This window comes from Petromyzon marinus, chromosome 65 (assembly GCF_048934315.1).
Source record: "Petromyzon marinus isolate PM22_M1 ecotype Great Lakes invasive population chromosome 65, UKy_Petmar_22M1.pri1.0, whole genome shotgun sequence".
Lineage (NCBI taxonomy): Eukaryota > Metazoa > Chordata > Hyperoartia > Petromyzontiformes > Petromyzontidae > Petromyzon > Petromyzon marinus.
Genome location: NC_133731.1, coordinates 8,617,623 through 8,638,675, shown reverse-complemented (window position 1 = coordinate 8,638,675; position 21,053 = coordinate 8,617,623). Strand labels below are relative to the sequence as shown.

Here is a 21,053-nt window from a genome sequence, read left to right as displayed (position 1 = left end):
TTTGAAATCAAAACAAACAAAACAAAAATCTATGGATGGCCGAGTTGAGTGCGCGAAGAACAGCGGGAAGTTCTTGACACCTGCCAATCTCAATTTTGGAGCGACCTCTCAAATATCGATCACCGCTGAACGGACCCGCACATAACAACCCCTCGTAGACCGCACGTGCCCCGGTACAACTCACGCCGGCGAGCGCGTACCCCCCAGAGGCACTCCCACAGGCACCCACGCCGGCCATGGCCCTGCTGACACCGGCACGCGGGCAGGGGGTCGCGTGCGCGCTCGCCCTCACGGCCCTCTGCTGCGCCAACGCGTGGTGGCTCCTGCGGTGCGGCCGCGACGCTGGGCGCGTTCGGCCGCGCGGGAGGGAATCGGCGGCGTCCGCCTTGGGAGAGGGGCGAGACGCGGGGCGTGGGGTGGACGACAGACGACTCGGCAACATCGAACGGCTTTTGGAGTCGCTCGTGCGAGGTACGGGGACTTTGACAGTCGTGCTGGTTGTTGTAAGCCGTGATAAAATCCACTGCTAGATGAAAGCCCCCGCCCCCCCCCCCCCCCCCACCGAGCCGCCACCATCATCAACCATAGCAGCCATGGTGAATTCACAGATGGACGTTACTAGCTCGTTTAGATGTACCTCAAAGGATGGACAAGTGGTTACAATACTGATGCTCATTATTCGTATATTTCTCGGGACCACGTTGGGTCAGGCAGGGGGTAGTACAGTAGTAACCAAAACAAGACTGAGAATAGTCACTGCCCTACTCCATGCGTGTCTCTCAATGAACCTCCGATTATCACAGTTGGCTATGTACGGTGCGATAGAAGTTCAACATACGTGCATACGATTTTAATTCCAAGCATGCACTTATCCGTGCTTATTTGCGACACTTTTCATTTATTGTTTCGATATTGTTCCACAGTCTTTGCTCACTTTTCATGTTGTGTTCCACATTTTTTAGTTCAGTGATCGGGGTCTTTCTGAACCGTGTCGCAAGTGGAATGGCATTAAACACACACGGATTCTAAATACATCTTCAGTACGTTGTTGCTGACGGACGTTTCGATACTTAAAAAATGCCACGAACTGCTGACTTTTTACAGTATTCGGATGCGTTGATATAACCCGGCAGCATTTATTTAACAAGCCCTGCTCTGCTGATGAAATCCAGAAGGTCGATATCGGCACAAGTTGTTTTGCTTAACTCTTCTTACACTGTTTTTATTTCACCAGGCAAGGTCCCACTGAACTATCATCATCATCACGTGGAAATGTATAGCAGCCCAAATACTCTAAACGTGTCATTTTGGTTCTAAATGTAGTGGGAAAAACCGGAGGACCCGGAGAAAAATGCACGCGAGCACGAGGAGAGAGAGAGAAAGAGATGCAAATTCCAAATATGCAGCAAGCGCCAGGGTCGGGATCGAACCCGCACGCTCCTACATACCAGGCCAGGCAGTTAACATATCGCCATGCTTGTATTTTAACATGTGCACGTAGCCGAAAGTGAATAGCCCGAGTGGGCGAGTGGTTGGTAAACCGAGTGGGTGAGTGAGTGGGTGAGTCGTTGAGTAAGTGGGCGAGTGGTTGGTAGCCCGAGTGGGTCAGTGAGTGAGTGATTGAAAGATCCAGTGGGTGAGTGAGTGGGTGAGTGATTGAAAGATCCAGTTGCTGAGTGAGTGGGTGAGTGATTGGTACACGGAGTGAGTGGTTGAGTGGATGAGTAATTGAAAGACCCAGTGGGTGAGTGAGTGGGTGAGTGATTCGTAGACCGAGTGGGTGAGTGCGTGAGTGAGTGGGTGAGTGATTGAAAGATCCAGTGGCTGAGTGAGTGGGTGAGTGGATGAGTAATTGAAAGACCCAGTGGTTAAGTGAGTGAGTAGATGAGTGAGTGAGTGGTAGACCGAGTGGGTGAGTGAATAAGTGGGTGAGTGGGTTAGTGCGTGGGCGAATAGCTGAATGAGTGGGTGGGTGAGTGAGTGAGTGGGTGAGTGTTTGAAAGACCGAGTGGATGAGTGAGTGGGTGAGTGAGTGATTGGTAGACCGAATGGCTGAGTGAGTGGGTGAGTGAGTGGATGAGTGATTAAAATACCCAGTGGATGAGTGAGTGAGAGGGTGAGTGAGTGGTAGACCGAGTGGGTGATTGAGTGGGTGAGTGGTTAAGTGGAAGAGTGGTTGATAGACCAAGTGGGTGAGTTAGTGGGTGAGTGAGTGAGTGGGTGAGTGGGTGAGTGATAGGTTTCACCGAGTGCACGGAGTGCACTGACTCAAACGTGGGTGCGACGACACGGGGTTTACGAGTGGATTTGACAAAGTTCAAATTGTATCCGGGAACTTGACACCGCTGCCCAATGTTCTGGGCTTGAGTCAATAAACCCAGCGTTGTGTTTGCTCTGTTCTTGACCAGAACGGATTCATGTATTAGAGCTTCTAAAAGCGACTGCGTCGCACGGCACTGGGCAGACACTGGTGATATTTAAACAAAACCTCAACTTTAAAATATTTTACCAGGTAAGGCCCCACTGAGCTGTGTAGCTCTTTTTCAGAAGCGACCTGGCCATCATAAATGGCAGTTTAACGAAGTGGTTTGTCATCATAACATGGGAATGTATAGCAGCCCAAATACTCTAAACGTGTGATGTTGATTCTAAATGTGGTGGGGAAACCCGGAGGACTTCGGGACAAATCCATGCGACTGCGGGGAGAGAGAGAGACACCCAAACTACAAATACAGAGCAGCAGCAGGCGTCAGGGTCTGGATCGAACCCACGACTCCTGCATACCAGGCGAGGTAGTTAACATCTCCTAGCCACCGTGATGATGATGAGAGACGCAAACTACAAATAGACAGCAGCAGCAGGCGTCAGGAGTCGGGATCGAACCCACGACTCCTGCACACCAGGCGAGGTAGTTAACATCGCCTAGCCACCGCGGCGCCCTTAGATGGAAAGCCCCACGTCTCTGCGTGAGTCTGTGGGGCTCTAAAGGAGTCTGTGGCATTGTGAGTCTGTGGCTCCGTGTATTAGTATATTGGCCCCTATGTGATTCTGGTGGGTCTCTAATGTCACTGTTATGGGTGTAGCTGAGTAGTATACTGGTCCCTCAGAGAGTCTGAGGGTGACGTAGTCTGCCCATTTACAATTACCCTGTGGATTTTGCACAGCCTTTGAATGCGACCTCATATCAAGACGGTGGTTCGAAAACCGAAAAACTCACTCAGTTTTGCAGTTTGCAGTTTTGCAGTTTATTTATTTTGGTATAGCCCTGTGAGCCATTCGGCTCTTGAATCGGGTGCAACCACAACAAAAAAAAAAACAAGAAAACATCTTAAAGTGACTATGTGACTGTGCAAATAGAAAATCCATGAAAAAAACAGCAAAATATTCCTGAAAAAAGCACCGTACACCAACGCTGTGTGCAAAAAATCCCAGTGGGATGCAAGTCAAACAACAACAACCACAAGAAAACTTAGATTTAAGCCATCAGTCTAACTCCGTACTACAACAAAACAAACATGTCCAAACCAAAAAACGTTTTCGAAAATCACCAAAAAATAAAGCCAGAATTGCAACGTAACAGTGATCATAGGGATTGTGACCGATATTTTTTTTTACAATAAACTACATAAATAACATGCAACACCAAATCCTAGAGCCATATCTGGCTGCATGAGTTACTCCACAACAACAGAAGCATCAGTCGGAGTATCACATTTTTCAATGCACCTTTAAGATCAGCATGCTAAATCAAAATACAGATTCTAGATTTGAAGCTTTCGTGACTGCAAGGATCCATACTCTTTGGTTAAATTCGGCAAAGTCACAACACAAGTGGCCCCCACCAGGCGAAAGGACCGGACTGTCCAGAGGACAGCACTGGAGTGAACACAGCCAAGCCCAGGTCGCGTCCCCCAAGCTGTGTGGGAGGAAACAAAGCGTCCCGACAAAGGAACAGAAGCGGCCACTGTCATTTACATAACGATGAACACAATACGAACGAAGATCGAGTTTCAAGTTTTGTTGAACTCGAAGACCGGGCTGCTATGATCCATCTCTCCCATTACCAATTCAGTCACAATTGTGTTGCTACGTCTTAGCATCCGCATTGTGTAAGAATCCGCATGATGATTGCGCTCCCAGGAGAGTTTCAAGTCTCTCGTTGTTCAGGAGGGACCTGCCAGGTTTGTCGCGCCCGGAGCAATGATGCTGCTGCTGTGTGATCCAAATCGCCACGGTGGCTATAAGATGTTAACTCCCTCGCCTGGTACACAGGAGGTCGTAGGTTTGATCGCGACCCTGATGCCAGCGGTATATTTGGAGTTTCTCTCTCACCGTGGTCGCGTGGAAATATGCGTTTAGATTATTTAGATGATTTGGCTGCTATAAATTTCCACATGAAGAGCCACTTCGTTGAGCTTTCATTTGTGATGGGCGGGTCGCTTCTGAGAAATAAGTCCATAGCTCCATGGGCTTTACCTGCTAAAATAAAATTGTTTAGTTGTATTATTGTATTTTTTAGTGATTTGGTTACCTTTGATATAACTTGCACTCCTGCCTTGTGTTTTACTCTTTGTTGTTGTAACGTTCTGACCCACTCCGACTGGACATTTGCGAACAATATCTGTATAGCTCATCAGATTCATTCAGTATGAATACATTTTCTGGTTCTAAAGTAATTTTCCGGGAATTTTTCAGCATCGAGGATGTGGTTTTGCCCAATAGCAGTTCCACTGCAGGTGTGGGTTTAGCTGTGGGAGGGGGAAATCGGAGAATATGGAGGAAACCCAGGCAGAAGAGCGGCAGAGCATACAGTATTCGCACTTACTTACCCACACTCATACTCACTCACTTTACAGACAAGGGTCAGATCATACAAACTCAACAGTGAGTCACTCACTCTGCAGAAGATGCCCCAGTTCGGGAATCGAACCCAGGCTGCTGTCTCGTCAGACAGCGACAGCGTCACCGCTAGGAGATGTTCACTACCTCGCCTGCTATGCAGGAAGTCGTGCCTACGATCCCGACCTTGACGATGCCTGCTGCTGCGTATTTAGAGTTTCCGTGTCTCCCTCTCTTCCCCCGTGGTCGAGTGAATTTTTCTCCGGGTCTTCCGATTTTCCCTCCACATTTGGAATCGACATCGCGCGTTTAGAGTAATTTGCTGCTGCTGTAAATTTCCATTCGATGATGATAAGCCACCTCCTTGAGTTATAATTTGTGATCGCCAGATCCCTTCTGAAAAAAAAAACAGCTACACAACTTAGTGGGCCCTTACCTGGTAAAATAAAAACAGATTATAGGTTTTTTTTTATAGTCTAATCTTCACGGGGCATTAGCCGAACCTGTGTGTGCACGCGCGCGCGTTTTACGTATTTGTCTTTTTACAAATTCCAACAACGACAGCAACAGCCAGGAACAATTCGGAGGCAGGCGGAACAGTGGAGGCCGCGGGCGCCGTGTGCCCTGGGAACGAGCTGGTGGACAAGCCAGCCGAGATCCTCTTCAAGGAGTGGGGCAAGGGGCTCCCGGCGTGGCAGAAGCGCGCGGCGTGCGCCCGCTTCCTCACCTACGGCTACAACGCCTACCTGAGCGACCGGCTGCCCCTCGACCGCGACGTGCCCGACAACCGCCCTCCCGGGTACGCCACTCGGAGTCACACTCTCGCTCAGCGTCACCACCACCACCACCACCGTCATCATTCATCACCACCATCATCGCCATCATCACCATCATCATCGTCTTCATCATCACTACCATCATTATCATGAACCGCCCCGGGTACACCACCCACAGTCACACTCACCATCACCACCACCATCGGCATCACCAGCATCAGCGTCATCGTCATCATCATCATTGTAATCATCGTCATCATAACGGCCACTATCATCATCACCACCATTATCATCACTCCCATCATCATCATCGTCATCATCAACCACCCTCCCGAGTATGCTACTCGGAGTCACACTCGCTCATCCTCGCCATCATCGTAATCACCGTCATCATCGTCACCACTATCGTCATCATCGCCATGATCGTCACCACCATTACAACCACCACCATCGTCATCATCGCCACCATCATAGTCGTCATCGTCACCACCATCACAACCACCATCATCGTCATCATCGTTATCATCACCATCACCACGATCATCATCATCACCACCACCATCGTCGTCGTCGTCATCATCATCGCCACCATCATCGTTATCATCGTCATCACCACCATCATCGTTATCATCGTCATCACCACCATCATCGTCATCATCACCACCATCATCATCACCACCACCACCACCATCGTCATCACCACCACCATCATCGCCATGATCGTCACCACAATCACAACCACCATCATTGTCATCATCATCGTCATCATCACCACCACCGCCACCGTCATCATCACCATCATCGTCATCATCATCGTCACCACCATCATAACCACCAACATCACCATCATCGTCACCACCATCAGCGTCATCATCGTCATCACCACCACCATCATCGCCATGATCGTCACCACCATCACAACCACCATCATCGTCATCATCACCATCATCGTCATCATCACCACCATCATCATCGCCACTATCATCATCGTCATCGCCACTATCCTCGTCGTCATCGCCATCATCATCATCGCCACTATCATCGTCGTCATCGCCATCATCGTCATCATCGCCATCATCATCATCGCCACTATCATCGTCGTCATCACCATCATCATCATCGCCACTATCATCGTCGTCATCGCCATCATCGTCGTCATCCCGATGCCATCGCCGCGCGTGACGTCACCCTCTGGAGCGTCACGTCGGCGTCGCGAACCGCGCATTGTGTGCCGTGGGTGGTGTCGAGATGTCAACTGCCTCGCCTGGTGCACAGGAGGTCGTCAAAGATAACGAAAGAGCTCAGTGGGCCCTACCTGGTCAAATACAAAATAAGTAATCTTTAAAAAAAACTTTTTTTTAAAACACGCTTTAATTAAATGTGCCCTACTAGTAATGGAAGAACTCCACGACTCCAGGAAGTTTCAAGTTTCATTTATTTAGGTATAGCCCTGTGAGCCATGCGGCTCTTAAGTCGGGTGCAACCGCAACAAACAAAATATGAATACAGAACATCCCAAAGCGACGACGCGCAACAGAAACATCCTTGAATAAACCAGCAAATATTCCACACAAAAAAAAACGTATTAAAACGCTGTGCAAAAATCACAATGTGGTGCAAGCCAACAACAACAGGAAGTGGCCCCGAGGCTTGCCATAACGTAATGGACCGTGGCCAATTACAGCCAACGTCAGTTGAGCGTGGACAATTATACCCAAGGCGAAACATAACATATTAAAAAGATTATTTAAAATGTTTATTTTTTTATGATAGAATATAGTATTGTCATCAGAATGACATAAGTATACCAAGTGTGCATTCGATACCACATTGGGAAGTGCGTTTAAATAGAGTTACAAGATTTGAGGATACGACAACAGACAGTGAGTTAATAGAAAACGTGTAAATAAATAAAAAATATATTCCGTGGAAAGGGGGCCGCGTGTTGGAAAGCGTAGGCCGCTTGTAAACTAAACAACAAACTTCGCTTTATACCAAGTAAGGCCCACTGAGCTACTTAGCTCTTTTCAGAAGCGACCTGGCTATCACAATTGATAGCTCGACGAAGCAGTGGCTTATCACGTGCACATTGAGAGCAGCTGAAACACTCAGAACGCGTGGCGTTGATTCCAGATGCGGAGGGGACAAACCGGAGCAGGACCCAGAGAAAATTCCACGCGAAGACGGGGAGAGAGAGAGAAACACGCAAACACCAATTAGCTCAGTGGGGCCTTACCTGGTGGACAAATAAAATAATAGAAAAATAGTTTTGATTTAAAGCTTTCGTGACTGCAGTAATTCATATTCTTAGTTTTTTCGGTAAAGTCACGTTGAAGAGAAACAACAAAATAACAAAATATATATAAAACAATAATAAATTCTCACGACGTTTCGACCATAACTCATGATGATGACCGTTTGAGTTATGGTCGAAACGTCGTGAGAATTTATTATTGTTTTATATATATTTTGTTATTTTGTTGTTTCTCTTCAACGTGACTTTACCGAAAAAACTAAGAATAAGAAAAATAGTTGTTAACTTTAATTTCAAAGTCTGTGGAAAGCGAACGCCGCCTGTGAAGTGGCGGCTACGCCGAAGGGCGCTCGGGAGCACGGGCGAACCCCTCGACCCCTGCAGGCGGGCCGAGTGGCGACTCGGCGGCAATCGGAGAAGGTCGCGAGGTCAAGTCCTGGTTGAGGGAGGGGTGGGGGAGGGGCGGGGAGGGCTGGGGGGAGGGGCGGGGTGAATCAGCCCCATCAACGTAATCCCTCGCCCCGTGGCGGATACAATTAGAACTCCAGGTAAGGGCACACTACTGAGTTTTGTAGCTCTTTCTCAGTAGCGACCTGGCGAACACGAATGATAGCTCAACGACGTGGCTTGTCATCATCACCGTGTGGAAATGTGTAGCAGCTAAAACAATCAAAACGTGTGGCGTCGAGATGTGGAGGGGAAAAAAACGGAGAACCAGGAGAAAAATCCACGCGACCACGGGAATAGAGAGAGGCACGCAAACTCGGAATATACAGCAGGCGTCAGGGTTGGGATTGAGCCCACGACCTCCTGTGTAGCAGGCGAGGTAGTTAACATCTCCTATCCGCCGCGAGATGTAACATTAACCCAGGGAAGTCAACGGCGGTGGTCCTATGGATTGGGACTCGCCTCCAGTTCACAGTAATGTGGAATGTCCACCGATGGCTGAGGGCCGCATGCGGCTCGAGGGAGACTGATGCGGCCGTCTGGAACGCTCTTCCCTCCGATATTAGGAAGCGAATGGGAGCTATGCATTTTAACTCATCTATATTGAAAACTAATTTCTTTCAAACTGCTGTTTGTGTTTAGTTTGTTGTCCTTCCACCGCACCTCCGATTTAGCACGATTGGCTACCTACGGTGCCGAAGAGGTTCATCGTACGTACGAGCACATGTAGTCTGCGGGTCTCTTTCCCAGAATATATACAAAGTTTGTTCACCCTCAGTCCTCCAGACACACTCACACCGCCAATGAGAAGAGCTCAAGGGTCTGGCGAGAGCCATTCCAGACGGAGGCCCCGAGTGTGAGTCAAGGGTTCACTTCGCTGTTTGCTCAGCCAGCACTGCAGCGCTGCTGCTGGTGGTGGGTGGGGGACGCAACGGTGACGCTCGCGCCCCACAGCGAGAAGCGTCTGAGTTCGAGTCTGCGGTGGCTCGGAGATGTTAACTACCTCGCCTTGTATGCAGGAGGTCGTGGGTTCGATTCCGACCATGACGCCTGCTGCTGTATATTTGGAGTTTGCGTGTCTCTCTCCCTGTGGTCGCGTGGATTTTTCTCCGGGTTCTCCGGTTGTTTCCCTCCACATTTAGAATCAACGTCATGCGTTCAGAGTATTTAGTTGCTATAAATGTCCACGTGATGAGCCACTTTGTTGAGTTATCATTTATGGCCAGGTCGCTTCTGAAAAAGCGCTACATAGCTCAGTGGGCCTTACCCACTAAAATATAAAAACATTGTTTATTTTAGACTCGGGCGCATCTCTGTGTGGAGTTTGCATGTTCTGTAGAAATGTTTGTGATGGTGGGAGATTGTGTGAGCAAGTGCGTGGCGGAAAGCAAAAGTGTAGCGGCAGTCAGCGCGCCGCGCTACGAACCCCGGTTATGACCCGAGTTCGATTCCCACTCACGGCCAACACCAATAGCGGTGACGATCATCTCAAGCCGTCATGGGCCTCCCCCCACCTAGGTAGGCTCAACCTCAAATGAGGACCTGGTGGAGTGTGGACACGTCGCCACTGTGTAGACAAAGTCGGCCGGGCGTGGTGCTGCCCATACTTCACCACGTGGGTCGCTTCCCCTCTCCCGCCCCCCCCCCCCCTGCAGCTGCAGCTCCAAGCGGTACCCGTCGGAGCTGCCGGCCCTGAGCCTGGTGCTGATCTTCTACAACGAGGCCGTCTCCATCCTGCTGCGCGCCGTCACCTCCGCCGTGCGCAACACGCCGCACCACCTCCTCAAGGAGATCATCCTCGTCGACGACTGCAGCGACTACGGTGAGAGCTGCGGGGTTGCCACCTCCTCATCAACCTCCTACTCCAAAACCTTTATACATGCTAAAGATTTCATTGTAGCAGGTAAAGCCCACCGAGTTATCGTATGCATTATGCCTCGTTGGTGATAATGACCAGAGGGTTCCGTATTTGTCTCTGCGTCTCGTCCATCAAGCCGACCTGCAGGAGGGCTTCAGGGAAAACATCACCCAGCTACAGCGCAGGTACGAGCACGTGTCCATCCGCCTCGTCCGGCACGCAGCCCGCAGGGGCCTCAGCGCGTCGCGCGTCACCGGCATCCGGGCGGCTTCAGGGCCCGTGGTGGCCGTCATGGACGCCCACGTGGAGTTCCCCGTCGGATGGTGAGTCCCAAAGTCGCTGAGTCCCAAACTCTCTCCAGCTGGTGAACCCCAAACTTTCTCCGGCTGGTAAGATCCAAACTCTCTTTCGGCTGGTAAGATCCAAACTCTCTTCGGCTGGTGAGTCCCAAACTCTCTCCGGCTGGTGAGTCCGCTGTGCCGTGACGCTTTGCACCGCGAGTTTCATCAATCGCTATAGCCAGCACTGGGTCATGCTGAAGGGTGGGAGATTGGGTGGGTGGGTTGGGTGAGGTTGGGGGTAGAGGAGGCGTGATGACGTCACAGCGCGACGCACCCGGCTCAAGGGCTGTGGAATGCGTGATGACGTCATCACGCAGACAGCTGTGACGTTACCAACACCGTGCGCACTTCCCCCCGACCGCGTGCCAGGCAGCCGACTAGGAGGTCGCCGTTGGCTGCCGAATTCGACCCATCCAGAGGGGGCGCCACGGTGGCAAGGAAATGTTAACTACCTCTCCGTGTGAACAGGAGGTCGTGGTTTCAATTCCGAATCTGACGCCCCCCATGTCTCTTTCTCTCTCTCCCCGTACTCACGTGGACTTTTCTTCCAGTTTTTTTCTCTCCACATTTAAAATGGCCGTCGCGCGTTTAGAGTATTTGGCTGCCGCTAAACATCAGCGTGTGATAAGCCACTTCGTTGAGCTATTATTTGTGGCCGGAATGGATGTCCCCGGATTTTTTAATGCTACCCTGTTACCAGAACTTTTCGGGCGTGGTATGTCGGGCTTTATTTTGTTGTCATATAACAAAAAAACAACCGTACAATTCGTACAATTTAATTACCGCTCATAGCGAATCGAATGCTGCCGTAAGAGATCGCACGTTTGGTGCAACGGTCCTTCGCCGACTACGCATGACGAATGAATGAATTGTAACGCATCTCTACTCGCTGCTGCTGCCATTACCGCGTCAGGGCCGAGCCGATTCTGGGTCGCCTCGCGGCCAACCGGCGCCTACTGCTGTCGCCGGTATTCGACAACACGCACTACGATTCACTACGCGTGCAGCACTACACCGCCAACGCCCAGGCCTTCAACTGGGAGCTGTGGTGCGCCTACCTCAAGCCGCCCGCCGACTGGGTGAGCAAGGGGGACCCCACCGCCCCCATCAGGTGAGCCTCACGCGGCGGTGACGGACCCATCAGGTGAGCCTCAAGCGGCAGTGATGGAGCATCAGGTTAGGCTCATGTGGCAGTGACAGACCATTAGGTGAGCCTCACGCGGAGGTGACGGACCATCAGGTGGTGGCTAAAGCTACGATTTGGGGGGCCCCCTTGACAGCCATCATGATGAGATTTGTTTTTTTACGCGGATTAACGTTTTGATATTTTTTTATGAAAATGCATTCAATTCGTGTTGCACGTTTTCTTTTAATTTAATTAGCTTAATTAATTATTTTCATTAAAATTATAATGCAAAGACGCCACTACTACGGAGCTGTAAGTGGCTGCCATTTTTTCTAAGGCAGAGCGCCCCCTACAGCGTTAAATGTTCGAGACCGTGAGCGCGTCAGAGATTCTAGGACAGCAGCAGCAGCGCGATCCCAGAAAGGATGCGATTGCATATGTTAGTGTGTGCGGCTGCCGGCCTTCATAGGTACTGCTACTCACTATAACAGCACTTCCCCCAGCAGTCTGTTCAAGGCTATACGTGGGAGGGATCTTTGTCTGTTGTGTTGTTTGTTTGGGTATAGGAGCCCGATTGTGATGGGCTGCATGGCGGCCAGCAAGAGCTACCTGGAGGAGATCGGGTTTCTGGATGAAGGCATGCAGGTGTACGGAGGGGAGAACGTGGAGCTGGGCCTTAGGGTGAGGACGCACAGAAACAAAGACAAAGATCCCCCGTGTAGCCTTAACAGATTGTTGGGGCAAGTGCTGTCACTAGCGAGTAGCAGTAAAGGGTTTTGGCTGGCCATCGAACAATGACGGCCATCTCGTCACGCGCTTCTGCGGCCGTCGGGAACGCTCTTCCGATATTCGGAAGCCACTGGAGCTATGCACTTTTGCATCATCTAGATTGACAGACTAATTTCTTTAGAACTCCTGTTTGTGTTTTAGTTTGGTGTCCTTCCCCCGCACCTCCGATTAGTACCGTTGACTGTGCACTGTACCGAAGAATGTGCATGTATGATGTATATATGTTGTGGGAGCGGTGGTGTAGTGGTTATCACGCTGTGCTACGGAACCGGTGACCCGCATTCGATTACCGCTCACGGCCAACACCAGTGACAATTATCTGAACTGGCCCTGGCCTCCCCTAGGTCGACTCAGCCTTAAATGAGTCCTGGTGTGGTGTGTAAACTTCGCCGTTGGGGAGATAAACGCGGTGCCGTGCCAGCCTTCATATGAGCTCGCTAACAGCACTTGCCACAAAAGTCTTCAACGGCAATACGGGGATCTTTGTCTTGTGTTGTATGTATGTTGAACTTCTTTCGCAACCGTGATAATCGAAGGTGCGGGAAAATGAAAACAACAAGTTCAACACAAATAAGTGCATCTGGCTACCCTGTTGCTAGTGGACAATCACAGCGGCTGGGCTATTGGTCACGACGCCCTACCCCCCCCCACCCCCGTGTATCCAGGTGTGGCAGTGCGGGGGTAGCGTGGAGGTGCTGCCCTGCTCACGCTTGGCTCACATCGAGCGCTACTTCAAGCCGTACGCCCCGGACCTGAGCGTCCACATGCGCAGGAATGCGCTGCGCGTGGCCGAGATCTGGATGGACGACTTCAAGAGGAACGTCTACATGGCCTGGAACGTGCCCATGAACGTACGCGCAGCACGCGCATGCGTATTAATGTGGACGCAATGCATATTCGTTTTACCGTGATGCATATTTACGTTGACATGATGCATATTCACGTTACCGTGATGCATATGCATGTAGACGAGATGCATATTCATGTTGACCTGATGTAGATATTCGTTCGTTTCTCAATCCGCTTGTCCTAGTGAGGGTCACGGCGGCAGTGTTAACCAGGGCGACCTGCCGGAGTCGAACCTCGGCAACTACAAGCGGCGAATGCGCCACCGCTGGGCCCTAGCGTCACGGCCCGATTACTTCCCAGTGAACATGGAACCTTGGCCGAGCATTGGTTCAACGTTGGCCCAACGGTGGTCGAACGTTGGCTCAAAGTTCGTGCAACGTTGGCCCATTCACTGTGTGTACAACTCTTGTCTCGTTGTAGTGCCGCACAGGACTTCAGGATAGACATCGGAGACATCTCGGAGTGTCTCACCATCCTGATTACTTCCCAGTGAACATGGAACGTCGGTCCAACGTTCGTGCAACGTTGTCCCAACGTTTTCTCGAACGTTGTCCCAACGTTGGCGCATCGTTGGCCCAACGTTGGCCCAACGTTCATTCAACGTTGGCCCATTCACTGGGTGTGCAACTCTCGTGTCATTGGTGTCACCGCGCAGGGCTCCGGGATCGACATCGGCGACATCTCGGAGCGCGTGGCTCTGCGCAAGCGGCTCAACTGCAAGAGCTTCGCGTGGTACCTGGAGAACGTGCTGCCCTCACTGCCACGGCACGATGACATCGTGCAGTACGGTGTGGTTAGTATCCAGTACAGCATAGTGAGTATCCAGTACGTCGTACTGCCAGGACCTCTTATCCAGGAGGCACTGTGCCTTGGGCCTACGAAAACTAAAGGGCCTACGGAAGAAAAAAAACTGACCATGTTCTTTTTTGTTTGTATGATAAATAATGTGCCAAAGATATCTTCTTGAATAAATATAATTACATATAGCAAGTAATGGCACAGTGTATATAGAGAGGCAGTCAAGTCAGTCTTTTTTTTATAAGGTGAGAGAATCTACATCATGGGACCTCTTTTGCGAGTACCAAAATATGATAATAGGTTTTCCCCATTTTTCTGGCAACAAAAGAGATGTTAAGATGTTAAAACACCAAACTGAAACCTTTTACAAGGAATCATGTACTCTTTGGTTCTTTCGGTAAAGTCACGTGGGCAGAAATAAAATAAAACAAATCACGACGTTTCGATCGCAACACAAGCAAACTTCATCAGGTGGAACAACCACAGCAAGAAAATGGCGTCTGGTCTAACATCGTTTTGAGACTAGGCTCAAAAGAAAGCTGTCTCTGGTGTGGACCAATCAGTTTCAAAGACGATGCATATATTATCAGAGTACGTTTATTGGTTGCATTCTGACCACAAGCATTGTGGTTAATGCAAACATGATTCCTTGTAAAAGGTTTCAGTTTGGTGTTTTAACATCTTAACACCTGTTTTGTTGCCAGAAAACAGGGGAAAACCTATTCTCATAAGGTGAGAAAAATTAACACCGGAGGTGAACTTTTCAAGATTTTTGTTCATTGCAAAATTAGCTAATAAAGTTTTTTCAAATGGTGTTTTTCGCACAATCTCATTCTCAATAGAAAGTAGTGCAAGGGAAGGCACGTGTTGTTGTCCTATGGTTGATCGGAGGCAGTGTTTTTTTTTTTTATCAGATTTATCTTCGAAAAAGAACGCTCCCAATTCACAATTTATTCCCAAGATGGCAAGATACATCCTGAGAGAAATGTAAACATTCGGAAAGCTGCTGATCAGCTTGTCAGATATTTCAGATTTGAGCAAATCTGCCACTGTTGTTTTCTCTGCATACAAGTTCAGTAACAACAGCAATTAATCAGTGGATGATTTTTCAAGATCTGCTGGATATGCGGCAACCAATGCATTAACCCGCACAACAATTTCCTCTGTGAACAGTGATCCATCTACAAGGAAACTGAATCGATCATTCAATCTGGCACGTGCATTTCGCCTTTTTTGAAGTCTCAAAATCTGCAGTGACTTCTGTCCAGAGTGCAGGATTACTGGCAAGCCAACTCGTAAAGGCAGCATATGATGTTAGCTTTGGAGTCTGATTTTGTTTCCACCACATCATCTTGTTCCAAAGGGGCATGAGCCTATTCTTCACTTGATCTACCCTCTATATACGAATGATCGTCTGCTTCAAGAACAACATTTTCATGAGGTTCATTATTATCATGATCCAGCTTTATCATTAATAGCGATGAATCCATTGGAGGTTTTGCACTCTCACTCTTCACATCCTTGTTCATGAACTTCAGAAAAGATCCCTTGATCTCATTCAATGCTTCATCCTTGTGTATTGTTGATTCTTCTTCTCGTGTCCTGACTGATGCTTTCTTTTATATCCATCTGACATATTTGAAGAGTGGGGAGGGTTGGATTATTTAAAATAAAAATAAAAACATTTAAAAAAATAAAAACCGTACTAAATTCTTAAAAATATCGCAAAATTTCCGTGTAAGAAATTACATATGAGTAAATGAATTTAAATAATAAATACACAAAGCAAGAAGCAAATAACATTCCCTGCACAGCTTGACCAAACAGGAATATAAGACAGACTACTAAGAAAGGAAAAATGCAATGAGGCGCTAAATTTTTTTTCTAATTTAGCCTAAAATAGTATCCATATGGCACCTTATTTTTCCATGCAGCAATTTTGACAAATTGAGTATTTTAGAAAAAAAAGAGCAAATTACATTTTTTTGCATTATTTTTGCCGATTAATTTGTTGGCTGCTCTTTGCAATTTCTTTGCATTTGTAACAAGTCGTTGACTCGTCGTGAGGCATATTACACCTAAATACACCTAAAAACAACAGTCAAACAAATGTTTAAGCTTAAACAAAGTAAGGCAACATGACGCTCGTCATGCAGTCGTTCCGTCAGAACATTGAGTTTGTCATCGATGAAAATGAACGGCGTCCTTGTAAATCTACGTCTTCCGATATGATAATAACAGTAAGAAATATTTGAAGAAAATTTCGCTTATTACATTTTTACGCTTACCTTTTTTTTCCAAATAATTTCTAATTAAATTTGATTTTCTGCGGCACATGTCGCGCTCCCATCGAATGAGGGCACAGACTAAATGATGAACGTGTCAGCAGTAACGACGTCTGTCCAGCGGTTGGACGATGTAGGCGTGAAACATTCGGAGTGACAGCGGCAGTAGTGACACAGTCGTGACATGGGGCAGCAGCAGTACCAACTGTGTAAAGTTATTACTTAAGGCCTACAAAACATAAGTGCCTAGGGCCAACAAGAACTTTAATATGGCCCTGCACGTCTCTGAAAGTCGTCACTGAGTCTCATCAAAGCTGTGCGGTTTTACTACAATAACGTTCATCACAGTGGACCGCGACTCCAGCTACACAACGCCACCAATGCGACACCACCAACACAACACCACCAACATGAAACCGCTAATACAACACCGCCAACACAACACCACCAACATGATACTACCAACATGACACCGCTAACACAATACCACCAATATGACACCACGAGCAACACCACCAACACGATACCACAACAACAAAGCGCCATTCGCCACTAAGTCGCGGTGACATCATCACGGCGCTTGTGCCAGGCTAGGTGCACTTAAAGGCCACGTGAAATCTCAAATGCCCGCTGGCAGGTCACGGGACAGACCCAGCAGGTGCCATGGGTTGACTAACTGAGATTATCGGAAGATGCACCACCTGTGCCCCCTACTGTGCCAACTTGCCGTGTTCTAGTCGCCCAGCGCTCCTCTCGTTGTTGTGAGCGTCGCTCTACCGCCCTCCGTTGTTGCTGGAGGGCGACCACCTCCGACTACCCAGTAGCGTACTTCACGACCCTCGCTCACTCACCCAGCCACTCGCTCACATACTCACACATTCACCCACCGACTCACTGCAGAACGGGGGGAGAACTCCAGGCATAAAGTTGCGCCCGAGTCGGGAATCGAGCCCGGAGGCTACTCACTGCCAGTTACCGTGAGCACCACCTCTGCGCCGTCCACCTTCACCTCCGCTTTCCTCGGCAGATGAAAAACGAAGTGAGAGAAGATCTGTGTTTGGACCAAGGCTCTCCCGAGAAGAAGCGGCCCATCCTCTACCCGTGCCACATTTACTCCACGCAGGTGAGGCTCTGGGTGGGCAGAGCGTTCGCCAACTCGGCCTGACAGGAAATGCGCCGGGTTCACCCTCTGCATCTGTCTCTAACGGGATGGAGAGGAGGGGGTCACGAAAGCTCTCCCACAATAGATCTCAAGATAGGTCTCATGATAGATCCCACGATAGCTCTCACATCTCACGATAATGCTCATCTTAAATCTCACAATAGATCTCACGATGGATCTCACGATAGATGTCCCGAGTCACGGTGGCTAGGAGATGTTAACTACCTCACGTGGTATGCAGGAGGTCGTGGGTTCGACCCTGACGCCTGGTGTATATTTGGAGTCTGCGTGTCTGTCTCTCCTTGTGGTCGCGTGGATTTTTCTCCGGGTCCTCCGGTTTCCCCCTCTACATTTAGAATCAACATCACCGCGCGTTTAGAGTATGTGGCTGCTGCTGTAAATGTCCACACGATGACGACAAGCCACTTCCTTGAGCTATCATTTGGTCAAATGAAAGATCGTTTGGTTGACATCTTACGACGACGATACGACGGTGAATGTGCCGCGTGCGGCGCAGCGCGTCTGCCTAACGGCCGCGTCCGAGCTGCTCATTGGAGACTGGAGCCTGGACTTGTGGAGGCCGAAGAGACGCTGCCTGGTGGAGGTGGAGGAGGAGGTGGAGGAGGGGAGGGAGAGCGGTGGCCCGGCCCTCATCGCCTGCTCGCTCGCTCTGCAGCAGAGACGCAGGATGCACTGGAAATTCACTCAGGTGACGGTGCTGGTGGTGGTGGTGCTGGGGAGTGCTGGTGTAGCGGTTACCGCTCTGCGCTACAAACCCGGAAACCCAAGTTCGATTCCCGCTCACGGCGAACATCAGTGACGCTTATGTGAACTAGTACTGGGCCTCCCTTTGGTCGATTCGGCCTCAAATGAGTACCTGGTGCAATGTGTAAAACATCGCCACTGGGGAGACAAAGACGGTCGAGCGTGGTGCTGGCCACTCACCCCCTCGTGTACCGTGCCGGCCTTCATAGGTGCTCGCTAACAGCTCTTGTCCCAGTCTGTTAAGGCTATAAAGGGGGTCTTTGTTAGTGTGTGTATGTGAAGTGTATATGATCTCCACCTCCCATAGCTAAACCCACACCCACAGTGGAACTGCTATTGGCCAAAACCACATCCCCAATGCTGAGAAATGACCAGCAGGTTAGGAAGACCCTGCTAAGAAAACGTGTTGAGACTCAGTGAGGCTTTCCTGGGTAAACGAGACGTATACATAATGCATTAAGTGCCGTACTTCCCAGGACAAACTCACCTCAGTGGAAAGTGTCACATAACCCACGCGTAAGCATGATTTTTCCTTTTTTTATCCCCTAACCACCCGTCAACCAACTGACCCACCCATCCATCTGCCCACCCACCCATCCACCGACCTATCCACCCACCCACTCACCCGCCCATCCACGCACCCACCGACCTATCCACTTACCCACTCACCCGCCAATCCACGTACCCACCGTCCTATCCACCTACCCACTCACCCATCCATGCACCTACCCACCCACCCACCCGCCCATCCACGCACCCACCGACGGCACCCGCAGGACGGAGAGATTCGGAACACGGAGAGCGGTAACTGCCTGGAGGTGACGGAGAGCACCGACGATGAGCAGGGGCTGAGGCTGGTGGTGCGCCGCTGCTCCCGCCAGCGCTGGCACCTCGGGGAGGTTGGGCGCGTGGCAAAAGCGGGCACCGAATAAACCAGCGGTGGCATCTCGGGCCCAGCGGTAATGGGAAGAGTGGATTTCATGTCTCTGCAGGTCCTCCGGTTTTTCCCTCGACATTAAGAAATGACGTCACGCGTTTAGAGTAGTTGGTTCCCGCTAGAAACGTCCACGCGATGATGATGATGATCATAAGCCGAGACTTGGTTGAGCTATCATTTGTGACCGGGTCATTTCTTTAAAAGACGCTTATAGCTCGGTGGGCTTTACTGGGTAAAATAAAAATCGTCTAGTTTCATTTGTATTTTTTAGGGATTTGTTTACCTTTGCACTCCTATCGAGTTTTTGTATTGTTTTTCGAACGTTCTGACCCCGTGCCCCTACTGGACATCTGGGAAAATAAGCTTTATAGCTCATCAGATTCCTCGAGTATAAATGTTCAGATTCTGATTTTTTTAATGTATATATTCTGACTCTTTAATCGAGCGAGGTGGCTGTTATTGAGAGCGTTGGAACTTGGTGAAGCTCTTCTGGGAAAGCAAGCGTAATCAATTAATAATAAACTATACTAAAACAAAAGCACCGTGCGTAGCCAACCGTGCTCATCAGAGGTGCGGGGGAAGGACACACACACGCGCGTGACAACGTGGATGTGGGCTTCGCTGGTGGTTGGTGTGGGCATCATCAGGTAGTTGCCAGAATCGTGTAAATGTCCTCCCAACCGTGGACCTTAATAATCAGAATGACTTTAAACTGCAGGAGGAATCCGATGAGCTACGAAGCTCTTTTTGCACAGAAGTCCAGGAACAATGATGCCAACTTGTAACAGTGCGCTGCCACGACATTGATACCCGCTCGTCACTCTCGTAGAGAGAGGACGACTCGGAGGCACGAGGGGGAATCACAGACGAGGAGCAGAAAGGCAGCAGCAGCAGCGGCCACGTGATGAGCCGGCACTACCAACAGTTTCCCAAGCTCTGCAGTTCACTATGTATCCAGGTGGTCAGCCAATGAACGAGTTGCTCACATCATTGCGAGAGCATTATCGTGACACCGCTCCGTTACACCGACATCAGAATCAGACTCTTGAGTTAAACTGCAGGAGGAATCCCACGAGCTACAGAAGCTCCTTCCCCCAGGATGTCCGGGTAAGACGGACAGAGAGACAGACATGAAGACTGACCGAAGCCATTCTCAACCCCTTCTTCACGCTTTGCTCGGGGAACGTTCACCGTCAGAAGCCCAAAGTGGTGGAAAAAGCAAGTGCAGTCTGGTTCTCCTAGAACGCCGCGTGCGGTTTTCATGACATGAATTGGATAGGGAACACATTTGTTGTTATAACGCGGATTGCAAATTGGATATAACGCGATCGAGTTGAACGGAGCTGCGTCGCAGCGCAAGGCATAAGCGGCCGTAGCGGCTGTGCACGCATCTCACGCATTATCGCGGACTGTGCTTTACCCTCCAAAATTATTTATAATAACACGATTTTTTTTTCTACGACGCGGTGTTCTTCAGGAACGCAACGAATACCGCGTTATAGGAGAACAACAACAGACTGCTCCCACGACCAAGATTTGGTAATTGCAGTGTGCAGCCACGAGGGGGCGGCTACCGCCCACACGAGATTGCCCCTTGTGTGAGGAGTGCGAGACGACAGCGTTTGGGGCTGGAGATCGGCGCGCGCAGTGGCTACATTGTGAGCTGCGGAGGGGTGCGCAATCGGTTTAAGTGGGGGCCATGATATTTGATTTGTCTCTTCGCACGGTCGCACCCCAGAGACTATGATATATATGTATTATATATATAGACTATGATATATTATATATAGACTATGATATCTATTATATATAGACTATGACATACAT

General features: G+C 49.5%; 2 protein-coding genes across 2 annotated transcripts in view; one reads left to right on the top strand and one right to left on the bottom strand.

Moving 5' to 3' along the window:
- The window catches only part of LOC116956392 (polypeptide N-acetylgalactosaminyltransferase 18-like), a 91,479-nt gene that overhangs the window by 15,998 nt on the left and 54,428 nt on the right, over window positions 1-21,053 (bottom strand). The window lies entirely within an intron of this gene.
- LOC116956398 (polypeptide N-acetylgalactosaminyltransferase 18-like) lies at window positions 237-20,558 on the top strand. Its single transcript, XM_076054358.1, has 11 exons — window positions 237-471; window positions 5,404-5,638; window positions 9,972-10,138; window positions 10,311-10,497; window positions 11,429-11,626; window positions 12,208-12,322; window positions 13,096-13,281; window positions 13,935-14,072; window positions 17,390-17,485; window positions 18,042-18,233; window positions 19,066-20,558. The coding sequence occupies exons 1-11, from the start codon at window positions 237-239 to the stop codon at window positions 19,219-19,221; spliced, it is 1,905 nt and encodes a 634-aa protein (XP_075910473.1). The 3' UTR covers window positions 19,222-20,558.

Bases quoted from the DNA above. Each gene is read 5' to 3' on its own strand.
- LOC116956398 (XM_076054358.1), top strand. From the start codon at position 237: ATGGCCCTGCTGACACCGGCACGCGGGCAGGGGGTCGCGTGCGCGCTC. The intron at 13,282-13,934 runs GTACGCGCAGCA...GTCACCGCGCAG, and splicing joins CCTGGAACGTGCCCATGAAC to GGCTCCGGGATCGACATCGG. The intron at 18,234-19,065 runs GTGACGGTGCTG...CGGCACCCGCAG, and splicing joins TGCACTGGAAATTCACTCAG to GACGGAGAGATTCGGAACAC.